The 15413-nt window shown below is 38.4% G+C and overlaps 1 protein-coding gene across 3 annotated transcripts in view; it reads left to right on the top strand.

Moving 5' to 3' along the window:
• LOC101269456 (zinc finger protein 474-like) overlaps positions 1 to 15413 on the top strand; it is a 166837-nt gene that overhangs the window by 123983 nt on the left and 27441 nt on the right. For 2 of the 3 annotated variants that reach the window (XR_004482135.2, XM_033423733.2), the window contains one exon: positions 3230 to 3282. The exons of the other annotated variant lie outside the window; for it this stretch is intronic. Coding sequence is in view for 1 of the 2 variants with exons in the window: in XM_033423733.2 (XP_033279624.1) it covers positions 3230 to 3282 (53 nt within the window). In the remaining variant the exon portion in view is untranslated. The remainder of the gene's footprint in view (positions 1 to 3229; positions 3283 to 15413) is intronic. 3 annotated transcript variants of the gene reach the window in all.

Here is a 15413-nt window from a genome sequence, read left to right as displayed (position 1 = left end):
AAAAGAAGGGAGTGAAGTTCCTTCCTTGGCTCTGCTTCAAGCAGGATCACTTGACTAGAGATGAGTGTGAGAAGTAGCCAGAGTTAAAGGTGAATGCTCCGTTTCTTGAAGAAAATGTCAGCATTTTGTGACCTTTCTTAACATAGAATTGGGATTGTGAGGGAGTGAACAATTGAAGGGAAGACAGCATCCTTATGGGGAGAGCTGACTACAGCTGCTCGTTCTTACCACTCAGATCTTAGTGTTCCACAGTAGCACTGGCCATAGAATAAAACACCAGCTGATAGGAATATTCAGTCAGGAGAGAGAGAGAAGCCAGGGGCAGACAGCCAAGACGAGCTAAGTCGACCTAAGAAGCTGTGGAAAATAGAGATCAATGAATATTGTTGATTGTTTGATGTGGTAACGTTTTCAGGTACGATTTATGTAACATTGAGGATCCTTTCTCTACATTAATTAAAAGACATTTTCTCTCTTCCCAACTTTGTTTTCATCTCTTACCTGTTGCTTTAAAGATGTTTGTAATGGCAGCAGGAGTACCAGAGCATCAGGTCTTAGAGAGTGATCGCTACAAGAATGATGCTCATTTCACAGAAACTACGTGTAGATCTAATAAATGGTATCAATGGAGTCTTGGAAAACTATTATTTTGATTGGAGCAGTTTTAGAAGTGTTGATTGAATATTTAAATAAGAACTTGGGGAAAAAAGTTAGCCATCCTAATGTTTTTATAATGGGGCCATTAGCTCAAGTGAGCTTGGCATGCTGTCCTACTGATCGTAGGTGGAGGGAGCCGATGTCGTAAGGTGTAAATGTGGGGATCTATGGATTCAAAAAAAGAACAAAGATGGGACATCCTGAGGCAGGACGTGTGCAATGAGTGTTTTGTTTTTTTTTAATTAATTTATTTATTTAATTATTTTTGGCTGTGTTGGGTCTTCGTTTCTGTGCGAGGGCTTTCTCTAGTTGCGGCCAGTGGGGGCCACTCTTCATCGCGGTGCGCTGGCCTCTTCACTATCGCGGCCTCTCATTGCGGAGCACAGGCTCCAGACGCGCAGGCTCAGTAGTTGTGGCTCGCGGGCCTAGTTGCTCCACGGCATGTGGGATCTTCCCAGACCAGGGCTCGAACCTGTGTCCCCTGCACTGGCAGGCAGATTCTCAACCACTGTGCCACCAGGGAAGCCCCAATGAGTGGTTTTGACACTAATGAGCCCAGTAACGTGGGAATTACCTGCTTTCTAACCTTATTCAACAAACATTTCTTAATCCTTTACCTGTACCAAGCACTTCATGGGAGTGTATTTGGCAAACTAATGAAAAATCAGAACTAGTAAGGCCTTCTGAAGTCAGAAAGATGAGGGAAAAGGTAGAAGAGACAAAGGGTTTGAGAAAGGACTGAAAGCTGGAATTAGGCAAATGAGGAGAGCTGAGTCTGGACGGAGTGGTCACTGTGCGAAGCAATTGCTCTGTCAGATTCCCTTGTGAGTCCGTGGGGTCACCAGCTGGATCGGGCGATCCTGCGACTCCTGGGAGCAGAGGCATCTGTGGCACGTGGGACTTTGGCTAGTTCCTTAATCTCTCCGTCCCCCGGTTCCTCATCTGTACAATGAAATTAATAACAGGACCTCAGGGGATTGTTGCTAGAAGTTAATAAAGTAATTCATCTGGAGTGCTTCGCACAGTGCCTTGCACTCTGTCATGGTGCTCAAATAGGTTTACATGTGCTGTATGACAGTGGACACACTGTGTATGGGCGGAGAGATCACTGGAGAAATGGAAAGGGCACCAGTCCCTGGGATGTAGTCCTTTCAAATGTCTTCCCTCCCTGCATTCCCTAGGGGATAAAAATAGAAAAATCACCCAGCATAGCAGCATGGGGAACAAAGACGGGATACATTCTCTTTGGAGTCATTCATCTCACCACAGACATCCATAGAGACATGCAATTTCTTTTCTCTTAAGTTTATAGCTTATGAAGTGTCTTAGCTTCTGATGGACTGCAGGTACCTTCTGGTGAGACTTAAGCAATTTTCTCAATTTTTGCTTAATAAGAATAATTCACTCTATGTGCTAAGTCTGCATAAATAGTTTCTGACAGATGAAACAGTTTATAAATCCTCAAGAGTTTTTTATTATCCTTGAAAAAACCTTTACACTTACTGTGTACCCTGAGGGCCTGTTGTTTGGAAAGGTCTCTCATGCTAAAGAACAAAGGCAGGCGATGTTTTCTTAAAAAGCAGGCATATTGTCCTGCTTGACTAAGGCTCCCTCTGACTCCAAACCTTGAAAATCCTGTTCGTTTTTAATATAAGTGCTCTAGCAAGGATAGGAATAAGCCAGATTCAGAGGATTTCCATGTCAGCAGTGCCGGATCTTTGCATGACAGGTGGCAAATGGCTTTTCTTCTTTTTCTTTCACCCTTGAAACCTCTGGCATATCTGAACTCTTGTTCTTGTGTCTTTTCTGGCCTTTGAGGATAACAGTGCAGCTGTGTGTTAAGCGAAGGTAAAACAGCCTTTAAAGGGTTATTCTGGTTTTCATAGGCTCCACATAAGAATAAGATAAAGAGAAGTCATTTAACGTGCCCCAAATCACAATATATTCTGACAGGAGAGCAGAATAGCTCATTTGGAGTTTTTCCTCATCCCTGTTTTCACTCCCATCTGACACAGCAAAGCCAGTTGATAGAAGGGGTGCTCGCCTCCTGCCCTCTCTTCTTAGCTGAACACTTCGCTTTCTAGCTCTTCAGTCATCTTATTCCATCTTCTGACATTAGCGTGTGTAAGCCATGTAGAGGGCTGGAGGATATCTTTGTGTGTATCTTTGTGCCCATCCCTGGGTATCAATTAATTTATTAAAGGCCCTAGGGAAAAACTTTTCAGAGACGTGGTGTTGGGTGACAGTTCTCCATGAGCCTCTCATGTTTCTGCACATCTTGCAACAGAGATACCAACTGTCCTTTCTTCTGGGCTATCTTTCTAAGGATGTGTATAGAGTGGGCAGCCTTGGGAAATAGAGCATCTCCCTCTAGAGCAAAGTACAGGCGTGTTCCCTCCCCATCATAAAAGATTCAGGTTCCCTGAGCTCAGGGTTCCCCTCCCGTGGCATAACCCACTGCATGTACGGGTTTAGTGTGGCTTTCCTCCCAGGGCCCTGGGGTTCAGTGACTAGCGTAGAAATGTTACTGCTCTTGCTGTGTATAATGAACTGTTCTGTGTCTCTGATCCAGGGGTCCTGTGTCATCTGCCGGCCTCCATGAAACTGTGGCAAGCTAAATTGTTGGTATGTACGTTAGAATCTCAGAGCCATCTCAGTTCTTGACACATAGTTCCAAATTTAAAACGATCCTGAGAGATTTACTGATGTACAAAACCCCTGATGAGGATTCCTTTTCTAAAAATTAATTAATTAATTAATTTTAATTTTTTATACAGTTTTAAAGGTTACTTTCCATTTACAGTTATTACAAAATATTGTCTATACTCCCTGTGTTGTATAATACATCCTTGGGCTTATCTTACACCCAATAGTTTGTACCTCCCACTTCCGCATCCCCATGGTGCCCCTTTCCCCCTCCCCACTGGTAACCACTGGTTTGTTCTCTATATCTATGAGTCTGCTTCTTTTTGTTATATTTGCTAGTTTGTTGTATTTTTTAGATCCCACATGTAAGTGATGTCATACAGTATTCTGACAAGTATTCTTAGCGTGTTGACCACTGTGACACTACACCAAACCGCTCAGCATGTCCCACTGCTTCCTCAAATTCTCAGAAACTCATGCTTTGTGTGTGTAACAATAGCTTCACTCAATCACCGTTCTTGGATCATTATTTTGGAAACTTCTTAAAAATTGGCAAAAAAAGCATTTAACTCTCAGACCACTTTCTAAATATTATCAGATCTTTGATCTATGCACTGAGGATTGAGTTCCTGTAAATGGCTTGGACAAGTTGTGACTGGCAAAAACACAAAGGCTGTCTCTGTTCCCACTGTATAGATTGGCTCAGTCATTCAGACCGAATTCATTTATTCAAATAAATTTATGCATTAACTTAAAAATATATTTCAAATAATTCATTTATTCAAATAAATTTATGCATTAACTTAAAAATATATTTCACAGAGTCAAGTAAGACAGGCACATTCCTGCCTTCTTGGAACTTGTAGGTTAATGGGAAATAAAATATTAACATAAAATTATTTAATATATCGTAAATACTAGAAATGAAATGACTACTGTGAAGTACTATGAAGCATGATAAAGGATTTAATAGGGATTTTTTTTATTCTCTCAAATTTCAAATGTAGCATAGACTGGCAAATAACTCTGCTACCAAAGTACAAAACTTTTTGAACCGTTGAGATCTTTTTCCCTTCCTTTTTTTTTTGCATTGGATCTTTGAGATAAACAAGAAATAAGAACTAAAATTTGTATATTCTTTAACATTTTACCCAAATAAAGTAACATTTCCCCCTGGATAAAGTGGATTTGGGGGAGGTTCCATGATTTCTTTTAAGAAAGAAGATGTTGCTCTATAGACAATCTTTAAGAATAAGTTGAAATTTGCTGGCCATTATGTAGAAGTTAGAAGCTGAAGGGAGCATGAGACTAAAAGAGGAACATTTCACTTCTCAAACGAATGAGGTAGACCTAAGACCCGAAAAAATTTTTTCACCTGTCCCAGCAATGTTTGATAACTATGTTAGGTGACTATAGCCTGTGATGATAAGCACCTAATCTGTTAAATTTTAAAATAAGTCTTTTGAAATTATGAGAAGGGAGACACACATAAAACAGTTGTTATTTATAAACATTTCCAATTAAAATTTCAGAAAAGCAGAAACTTGTAAAATTTTCTAGGCAGCTCTCACCTTCATTCAATTCACAGGCTGATTTGAGCAGAAAAACTGCAGAATGGCAGGATCACCCTGTATTCTGGAGCTGTATGGAATAGTCTGTATCATATCTGTCTGTCTCTCTCTCTCTCTACATGCATGTGATTTATATTTATCTCCCCAGTTTTCTGAATAATTGAAACATTGTGTTTTAATTTGTGAATTATTCCAAATAATGCAGATAATTGATTAAAATCTGTACTTCTGACTAGCGTTGGCAAGGTTTAATCATAAAACCCAAGATATAAAAGCTATTTTTAAACGGGAATGAAGAAAGCATGTGATAGGGATTTGACTGAGGAACGGTTAAAAAAAGAAGGTATTATTCTGTTCATATAGATTAAAGGAATGTAATCCCATTGAAATTCTTCTTTTAGGGTGGTGCCAGAAGGAATTTATTTTTCTTTGTAGTAATACTAGGACTTGAAATAACTTATCTACTAATTAGTTACCTCATGGGAAAGAAAAAGCTCATTTGTGTTTGCATTACTGAACATGAAGGCAAAGAAGCCAAGATGTTGTAGACCAGTTCTCTTTATCTGTCAGCAATGACAGATGTTTATCTCTGTTTTTCCTGAATGCTGCATGAATATCTGGATGAGGCTGAGTTTCTGCCTAAGCAGGCAGAGCTGATCCTTGCATCCAGCAAACCACATTGCTCCAGCTATTGCTTCTGGCTTGGTAACCCTCATTACACTACCCAGCTCATTTTAGAAGGGATTGTTCAATATGATTGTCCCTTGCTCCTAAAAGCAATTACATTACAAGCTGGTGTAAGATTTCTGGTTTCCTTTCAGAGCATTGGTAGGTGAGTGTGTTTTCTCCAATTCTATTGGTAGCACAAATGCCCTCTCATTCAACGTTTCAATTTTATGAGACCTTCAACCCAGCCATCAAAGTCAAATAAAAGTTCAAAGCCTACAACCCTTTCTTTCATTTCTTCATCCCTTTGAGGGAGGGACTCTTGGGATGAGGTACGGATGGGGGTAAAATGACTTTTTGTGTAAGAAGCAGGACTTCATTATATTGCCTGTGTTTGGAAATATCCATGTGGAGCTCAATTTATTTCTTCACATCTGACACTGACAGTTTCTGGCACATAATAGTAAAATTCTAGTGTTTCCTAAAAGATTCTTGGTAACTGGTTCTATTTTATCTGAATTATAGCTTATAAAATAATGTAAGCAACTAACTCATATCATATTAATAAAGGAAATTCTCCTGCTAGATCCAAGTCAGTATTACAAGTCTAAACAGAAGACAATTGTATTGGGTTTATAATGGAATTCTTAGTTCTATCTACTTCTATGAGAGTGGATCTCAGTGATGCTGCCTGGAGAATTTTGTATAGTGTAAGCCATTTCCATTTAATGACCATCGAAACTAAGGCAAATATTTTCTTCTTTAGGACGTTATCTTTCAAAATTTCCACTGACAATTTGAAGCATAGCAATTCAATGAGGGATTATAGAAGCCATACCTTGGGATGTGTTTTTAAGTGGGTTAGAATAGGGACTCTTGCTGGTCTGTATATCTCCCTATGTGTCCTAGGGTTATAAGTACAGAGATATTTACCTTAAGTACTGGGTTTTGGACTAGCTACATCGTAATCAGTTGGGTAACTTTAAAAATAATACAGATTTGAAGACACAAGTCCCAGGGATTCTTATTCAATTGGCCTGAAGCAAAGGTTTAGAATCAGTGTTATTTATAAGTATCTTACTCAATTTTAAGTTATGCCATGTTTGGGCAACAGTTTTTAAATCCATAAGCTACTTTACTTTTTCCTATAATGCTTTTTCATGAAAACATGAAGAAATAAAATAATAACTTCTGATGATGCCAAAATAAATGTCCCAGTGCTTTTGGCTGTTTGATTTTATCTTTTCAAAGAAAATGCTGTGGTAGGAAAACAGTAGGTTGTTTAGGAAGAAACAACTCAGGCAAACTTATGTAATTTGTCAAATATGTTTTAGGTACTCTTGGGCCCTATGGTTGCATAGGTGTCTGTACCAGTCAGGATAAATTAGGTTATACTGTAGAAATGAACAGACCCCAAATCTCAGTGGCTTAATATAGCAGTTTATTTACTACACATGCCACAGATCCATATGATCAATGGCAGCTTTGCTCCACAGCATTTTCCCTGGGGCTCAGGCTGACAGAGCAGCCTCTGTCTAGGACATGGCTGGTGATTGTGGAGGAATAGCAAAGAAGGCATGGTGAGCCATATGCAGGCTGTTAAAGCTTCTGCCCAGGGAAGGTCCCACAGCCATGCCTGAATTCCATGGGGAAGAGTGTAGAATCAATCCCCCAGTAGGAGGGGATAGCAAACATTTGAAAATCAGAGTGCACCACATAATTCTCTTTAGAAAATGAACAGTGCTGATCTTAAACCAACAGAAAACAAGTATTTATTGAGTCCCTACCATGTTCCAGATACTGGGAATATAACTGTAATTGGGAAACACAAAATCCCTGAACTCTTGGGACTTTCATTGAAGGGGTGGGAGGAGGAATAAAACAAATATTTTTCTTTGAAGAAAAACAAAGCAGAATAGGAGACTAAGAGCGATGAGAGTGTTGGGAGTTCTATTTAGACAAAGTCATCAGGGAAGTGTCTTGTGAGATATTTGAGCATAAAATTGAGAGAAGAGAATGGACTCCGTTCCAAGAGCTGGGGGAGGAGACTTTGAGACGATGAGAGCAGCAATTGCAAAGGGCCTACAGCAGGAACGTGTGTGGCCTGACAGGCACTACGAGAAGGTCAGAGTGAATAGATGCTTGCATTTCAAAACGGAGAAATAGGAAAGAAAACAGCAGTAAGAGGTCCCAAGTAAGTCCAAACAAGGCAAGCTCCATGAGATCTAAGGCTTAAGTACAGTCCTCTTTGACTTGATGCTCTGCCCTCCAGATCCAGGTGGGGCAAAGGTCCCACCTTCCAGACACTGGGGCAGAAGTTCCATCTTGTAGGCCCACTAGGAAAGCAGTCTTTCCCCTGAAGCTTTGGCAGGGCTGGGTGGGAACCCCAAGATGCTGGGCAACCCCACCCCCCATGGCTTTGAGCAGAGGCCGTCTGGCCTGTTGAAAGTGAGGTGATAGGCTCCCATTTTGAAACCAAGGGGGTGGCCCTGATGATCTCTGAATTGCCTTCAGGGTTATTCTTTCCTTGTCTATAAGAACAGTGCACATTCATAATCAAATAGTTCTAGGGCTCCATCTTGAGAAATTCCGGAAGACCAACAGTCTGGTCTCCCTTCATCTTTCCCATATCCTTCCTCCTCAGTTCAGACTGGCAGTTTTCCTACTGGGGTTGCTGATGAAATCCATGGTGCACACACAAACCAATCTCTTTATCAGAGAGATGCTTGGCCACATCCTTTGTGTTCTCTCCCAACACACTTTCTCAATTTTGCAATATGGGTAGGATGAGAATTTGTCAAATCTCTAAGTTCTGCTTCCTTTTTGCGTAACAATTCCAACAATTCTCTCTTCTCACATTTTCCTGTAAGCATTCAGAAGGAGCTAGGCCTCACCTTCAACACTTTGCTTAGAAATTATTTTAGCTAAATATTCCATTTCATTGCCTGCAAGTTCTACCTTCCAAAAAACACCGGAACAGGAGCACAATTCAGTCAAGTTATTAGACACTTTATTACAAGGATCGCCTTTTTTCCAGTTTTCAATAACATGTTCTTCATTTCTGTCTGAGACCTCATCAGAATGGCCTTTATAGGCCATATTTCTACCAACATTCTGGTCAGGATTACTCAGGTATTCTCAAGAAAATGTGAGGCTCTCTCTAGAGCTTTCCTCTCCTGAGCTCTTACCAGAATCACCCTCAGTGGTCTGTTCATAGCAATGTAAGATTTTTCTAGCATGCATCTCTTCCAGCCTTCACTCCTTACCCAGTTCCCAAACTGCTTCCACACTTTTAGGTGTTTGTAATAGCAACACCTCACTCTCAGCATCAATTTCTCTCTTACTCCATTCAAGCTAAGACAGAATACCATAGACTGAGTGGCTTATAAACAACATAAATAAGAAATTTATTTTTCACAATTCTGGAGACCAGAAAGTTCAAGATCAAGGCACAGACAGATTCTCTGAAGAGGGCCCACTTCCTGGTTCACAGGCAGCTGACTTCTTGCTGTATCCTCACAGGCTGGAGTGGGTGAGGAAACTCTCTGAGGTCTCTTTTATAAGGGGAATATTCCAATGCATGACCTACTTAGCTCCCAAAGGTCCTATCTCCTAATTCCATCACAATGGGGTTTAGGATTTCAACATATGAATTTTGGAGGGACACAAACATTCAGTCAGTCTATAGCAAGGTCATTGGTCATTTTGGCAAAAGAGGTTTAATTGACTTGTTATAAGGATTAAAAACTTGACTTGAGGAATAATGGAGGCTGAGAATTTGGAGAGCAATTACAGACTCTTAAGAGGTTTTACTTTGAGTGGGAACAGTTGGCTAGGTTTCACTGCTTCATAGTTATTTTTTTCCACTGTAATTGTACCATTTTACATGTTTTCCAGCAGTACTTTAAGAGTTCCAGTTTTTCCACATTTTTACCAACACTTGGTATGGCCAGTTTTTGTTAATTTTAGCCATTCTAATGAGTATATAGTTATATCTCATTGTGATACTTCCCTGATGACTGATGATATTATTGATCATCATTTCATGTGCTTATTAGACATTTGTATAGCTTCTTTTGTAAAGTAGCTCTTCCAATTTTCCATTTTCTTATTGGGTTTTTAGTCTTTATAATTGAGTTATAAGAGTACTTTATGTATTCTGGTTACAAGTCTTTATCTTGTATCTGGCTTGCCAATAGTTTCTTTGATGCTCCATGACTTGCCTTTGTGTGTTCTCATTAGTGTCTTTCAGTAAGAAAAAGTTTTCCATTTCTGAAGAGTTCCAACTTATCTATTTTTCCCTCATGCTTCATGCTTTCAGTATTCTATCTAGGAAATATCCCTCTATCCCAATATTGCAAAGATTTTCTCTTGTGCTTTTTTCTAGAAGTTTTCTCATTTTGTATATTATATTTGTGTCTATGACCCTTTTTAGTTACATGTTAGGCATCATGTGATGTGAGGGTTGATATTCATTTTTCCCCTGTGGATAGCCATTTGATTCAGCAATGTTAGTTAAAAAAAATTTTTTTTTCCCATTGAATTGCATTGGCAACGTTGCCAAAAATCAATTGAACATACAAACTTACTTTACTAAATTTTTGGGCAGTGATTACTCGTCCTCTATTTTTTACTATATTTGAATAAGATTGGTGTGTTATTTCTTTCTTCAATATTTTATAGAATTCACCAGTGAATTTATCTAGGCCTGGACTTTTTCTTCTTGGGAAGGTTTTGATAACAAAGTAAATTGCTTTAATACATATAGAGATATTTATGGTATTTATTTTTTTCTTAAGTCAGTTTTGATATGTCATATTTTTTGGAAATGTATTTATTCATTTCAATATTCCTATTTTTTAGCATAAAGTTATTCATAGCATGGTCTTATTGTTCTTTAATATCTGTAGTGTTGATAACCCCTTTTTCATTACTAATATTGGTGATTTATATTATCTCTCTTTTTTTCTTGATCAGTCTAGCTAGAGTTTTGTCAATTTTGTTGATCTTTTCAAAGAGACAGTTTTTGGGTTTGCTAAGCAGTTTCTCTATTGTCCATTTTTCGTCTCATTGATTTCTGTTTTTATCTTTATTATTTCTTTCCTTCTACTTACTTGGGGTTTACTTTGCTCTTCTTTTTCTTTTTTCTTGAAGTGAAACTTACGTCTTTTCTTTTAGATCTTTCTTCTTTCTTATATAAAGCAACTTTTCCTTCTCAACACTGTTTTAGCAGCATCCCGCAAATTTCGCAGTGTTGTATTTTCATTGTCATTCAATTCAAAATATTTTCTAACTATGCCTCTGATTTCGTCTTTAACCTGTGACTGTTACTTAATTTCCAGATACATAGGATTTTCCTAAGATATGTTATTGTTATTGATTTCTAATTTAATTCCTTTGTGGTCAGAGAATCACTTTGTATAATTTTGATCCTTTTAATTTTATAAAAACATGTTATATGGTCCCACTTATGGTCTATATCTGTCAGCGTTCTATGAGCACTTGGGGAAAAAATGTGTAGTATTCTCTAGTTTTTGAATGTAGTGTTCTATAAATTAGATCAAAACGGTTGATAGTGTTGTTCAGATCGTCTGTATCTGTACAAGGGTTTCATCTCATTGTTCTATCATTTGGTGAGAAATGGGTGTTAAAATCTCCCATACATCGGGGTTGAACCTGAGATTGTGCAGGTTCACACTGAGTATCTGAGCACGTTCCTCTCCAGCTCTCCCTTCTAGGATTCTCCTCTCACTCTCCAGCCCCTGGACACTCATTTTCCTCTGGCCAGAAATATGGGATATTTCTTGGAGTTTTAGCCACTTACAGTATTGCTGCTGCTGTAGCACTCCAAGACCAGAGCCTGCCGTGGGGGCAAAGCCACAAAAGAAAAGAGAAAAAAATGAGAAACTTAATTTTGTCTACTTTTCAGAGTCTTCAAGTTTTTTTGTATTTTGCTCAGAGTTTTTAGTCATAATCAGTGAGGGAAATGGGGCATAGGTGGATGGAGCTTTTTGTGATATGCCAATATCAAAACATCCAAAAAGTTTCAGAAGTTTTACATAGAAAAACTTTAGCCTTTTCACCAGGAATTCTGAAGTTTTGTGTTTTTTTAATAAGGTCTTCTTTATCCCAAGAATATAAATAAATATATATATTCTATCTTGTTTCTGATTTTTTTTTTTTTTTTTTTTTTTGGCTGTGCCATGTAGCATGTGGGATCTTAGTTCTCTAACCAGAGATCGAACCTGTGCTCCCTGCAATGGAAGTGTGGTGTCCTAACCACTGGACCACCAGGGAATTACCTAGTCTATCTTGTTTCTGTTAGCACTTTCAAAGTTCTTTTGTTTGTTCATTTGTTTCATTTTAAGCTTACTTATTAAGCCAACTAAAATTCCTTTTTTAACGTTTAAGCATGGGATGAAACAGATCTAAATTTAATTTTTTTCACTTTGAATAGATGATCAATTGTTCAAGCACCATTTATTGTATAGTACATCATTTTCACACAAGAATTTGTTTCTGCATTGTCCATTCTATTCTGTTGATCACTTTATTAATTTTCCAATATCTAGCATTATTATCTAGCATTATTACTTTAATCCTTTTTTGGTCATAATGTATATTATTCTTGTTTTACACTTAACTTGTTTTTCAAGTTGAATTTTCAAAAATTGTCCGAAGTAGGAATCTAATCCTTTTTTAAAGGACAGTCAATTGTCCCAACACCACTTTTTGCATACTCCATCATATACACACACAAATAAATGAATTTCTGAATTCTAGATTCCCTATACTCTTCCATTGACCTATTTATCTATCACTTTTCCAATATTTAGCAATACTGTGTTAAACCCTTTTTGATCATGATGTATATTATTGTTTTAATGAAATTCTTCACTAAAAGTGCTAATATCTCCTACAACTGTGTATGGTGACAGATGTTAACTAATCTTACTGTGGTGATCATTTTGCAATATATACAAATACTGAATCATATTGTATATCTGAAACTAAATAATGTTGTCTGTGAATTATACCTCAATAAAAAATGCTAATATTAAATTTAGGGGTTTTGCATCTAACTTTATAAGAGAAGATCTATTGCATTCTCTTCTTTCAGTATTCTGGTTCTGATTTTGTAGAATCCACCCATAAAATGTTCTGATCCTGGCTTTTGTCTATATTTTAGATTTTGTCTATGCTGCTGGTCTATTCTGTTTTTAACTTCTTTAAGAAATCTTATTAATGTATATTTTTTCTGGAAGAGCCAATCATTCCAATTTAAAAAATTACTTTGTATAAAAATGTTCTCTTATGTTTTAAAAAATTCTGGAATTTATAATTTTGATCTCTTTATCATTCTAATGTTTTTTTTATTCTTGATCAGGTTACAAAAGGGCTCTTTATTGGTATTTTCAAAGAGGCAACTTTTGACCTTAAATATATGTTCTATTGTGCTTTTTTTTTTTTTTTTTGCGGTACACGGGCCTCTCACTGTTGTGGCCTCTCCCATTGCGGAGCACAGGCTCTGGACGCGCAGGCTCAGCGGCCGTGGCTCACGGGCCCAGCCGCTCCTGCAGCATGTGGGATCTTCCCGGACCTGGGCACGAACCCGTGTCCCTTGCGTCGGCAGGTGGACTCCCAACCACTGCGCCACCAGGGAAGCCCTATTGTGCTTTTAATTAATTAATTTCTATTTCTGTCTTTTGACTCCTCTTATAGTTTCTTTGGGTGTGTTTTTTCATTCTTTTTCTAGTTTATGTTGAATATATGGTTCATTTATATTTAATTTTTACTTTATTAAATACTTTTAAGCCTAGGTTTATTATTATTATTATCATTTTGTGTGTGTTTTTAAGTTTCACAGTGGATAGATTTTCCTGTCTTGGCTTCTCTCCTTTTTCTATCCTTTAGGAGTTTCTTTTTTTTCTTTCTTTCTTTATTTTATTTTTGGCTGTGTTGGGTCTTCATTTCTGTGTGGGAGCTTTCTCTAGTTGTGGCAAGCAGGGGCCACTCTTCATCGCGGTGCACGGGCCTCTCACTCTCACGGCCTCTATTGTTGCGGAGCACAGGCTCCAGACGCGCAGGCTCAGTAGTTGTGGCTCACGGGCCTAGTTGCTCCGCGGCATGTGGGACCTTCCCAGACCAGGGCTCGAACCCATGTCCCCTGCATTAGCAGGCAGATTCTCAACCACTGTGCCACCAGGGAAGCCCTAGGAGTTTCTTTTTTTTGTTTTGTTTTATTGCATTTTTTTGTCTACTTTATACATATTTCTTGTCTACTTTTATTTCTGAAGTTTGTTAAAGTCTCCCAAATTAAGATACTCTTTTGTTGCTGAACTGGTCCCAGAGCATACATCCCAAAATACCTTTGGATTGCACTTTCCATAGCTTCCCATAGCCTCTGAAACCAGCTCAGAGTTCCAGAGGGAGAGGGCTAGGAAGACAATACGCAAAGGTCCTTAATGCAATGCCTGTTGCATCAGCTCTTTGCTTCCCTAGTGAGAGCCAAATCAGCAGTATTCTTGGCAAGGCAGACCCTCTCTCTGGAGGTAACTGTATGTAATTGATGAGCAAAGCAGTCTCTCTGTGTATGACATTATTTATAAGATTTCCTTGATGTGATGAAGGAAATTGGGAATTCCCTGGGAAAGTCAGTGTATACACTCTGAGCACTCATTCACTTCCATAAGATACAAATATCTGAACTGTTAAACAACCAACCAATTTTGGCAAGAGTACCTCCATTTCAGAGGAGGAAAGTCTGACTTGCAAAGAGACTGAAAATGTCATGGCTTCAGAGAAATATTTCCAAAGTAAATTAAAATTTATTATATTTCCGAGTATTCTCTTATATACTAGATAACTCTATACTAGCAATCATCCTTGACAAAAATAAAAAAAACATGACTGTCATCACCATACTGATAATGCCATTGAATACAAAGGATCTGGAGTGACTCATCCAAAGTTATACAACTAGCACGTGGTAACATCAGTATTGGAATACACATCTTAGGACAACACATGTCTATTTACTTCCACTTTATCATAGCAATCTCCTACAACCTAAAGACTCAATTTCCATGGGAAAGTTCTCCTTGGATTCCAATTCACGTAGATGATGAAATTTGCGAAATGAGGAATTCCTGTAGTTGTTGAATAATATCAGTTGATGTTAATAGAAATGTTCCAGATGTCTTCCAGTTTCCCTTTACCCTTTCTGCCACACTTTGCCTACCAGGGGACTGACTTAAGCCTTAGCATCATGAGTTCACTTGCCCTCTGAGATCTGGTAGGGTTGACCAGTGGGAGAGCCAGCAGGAGACCTGAGGGAAGAGGAGAATAAGGTTTGGACATTTATATCCATTTTCTCCCTGCAGGTTGATTTGGGCTGGCCATGTAACTTAAGATCTCAGCTCTTGTGAAGGGTCTTCTTCACTCCCTTCTTTTCTCCCCTATTCCAGTAGCAATGTCCTCCCCTTGCCTTCTCAAGCCTAGGGTGAGAGTGGTTCCTTGGTGTTCCTTACCCCAAGTACCACACCATCCCTTCTGGTTTCTCTATACCCTGCTCACACCTTTGTAAAGGTGTCTTTTTAAAATGATCCACAAATTATCTGATTTGAATGTGCCAGCTGTTTCTTGCAAGGACCCTGACTGATATAGGAAACAAATTACTCTTAAAGTTTATAGTTTAAGTACAAAAAGATGGAGTAAAGAGATAAGTTTTCTAGCCAAGCCCAAAACTATTCATATACTAACATCTGATTACTACAGTTTTGGAAAGGAGTTGACTCTTTTAATACATGCTTCATTGGGGATTACACATTTTCTGGACCAAACTCATAATCAGATCCAAAGGATTTCTAATAC

This window comes from Orcinus orca, chromosome 3 (genome assembly GCF_937001465.1).
Source record: "Orcinus orca chromosome 3, mOrcOrc1.1, whole genome shotgun sequence".
Lineage (NCBI taxonomy): Eukaryota > Metazoa > Chordata > Mammalia > Artiodactyla > Delphinidae > Orcinus > Orcinus orca.
This window is presented reverse-complemented; position numbering and strand designations above follow the sequence as displayed.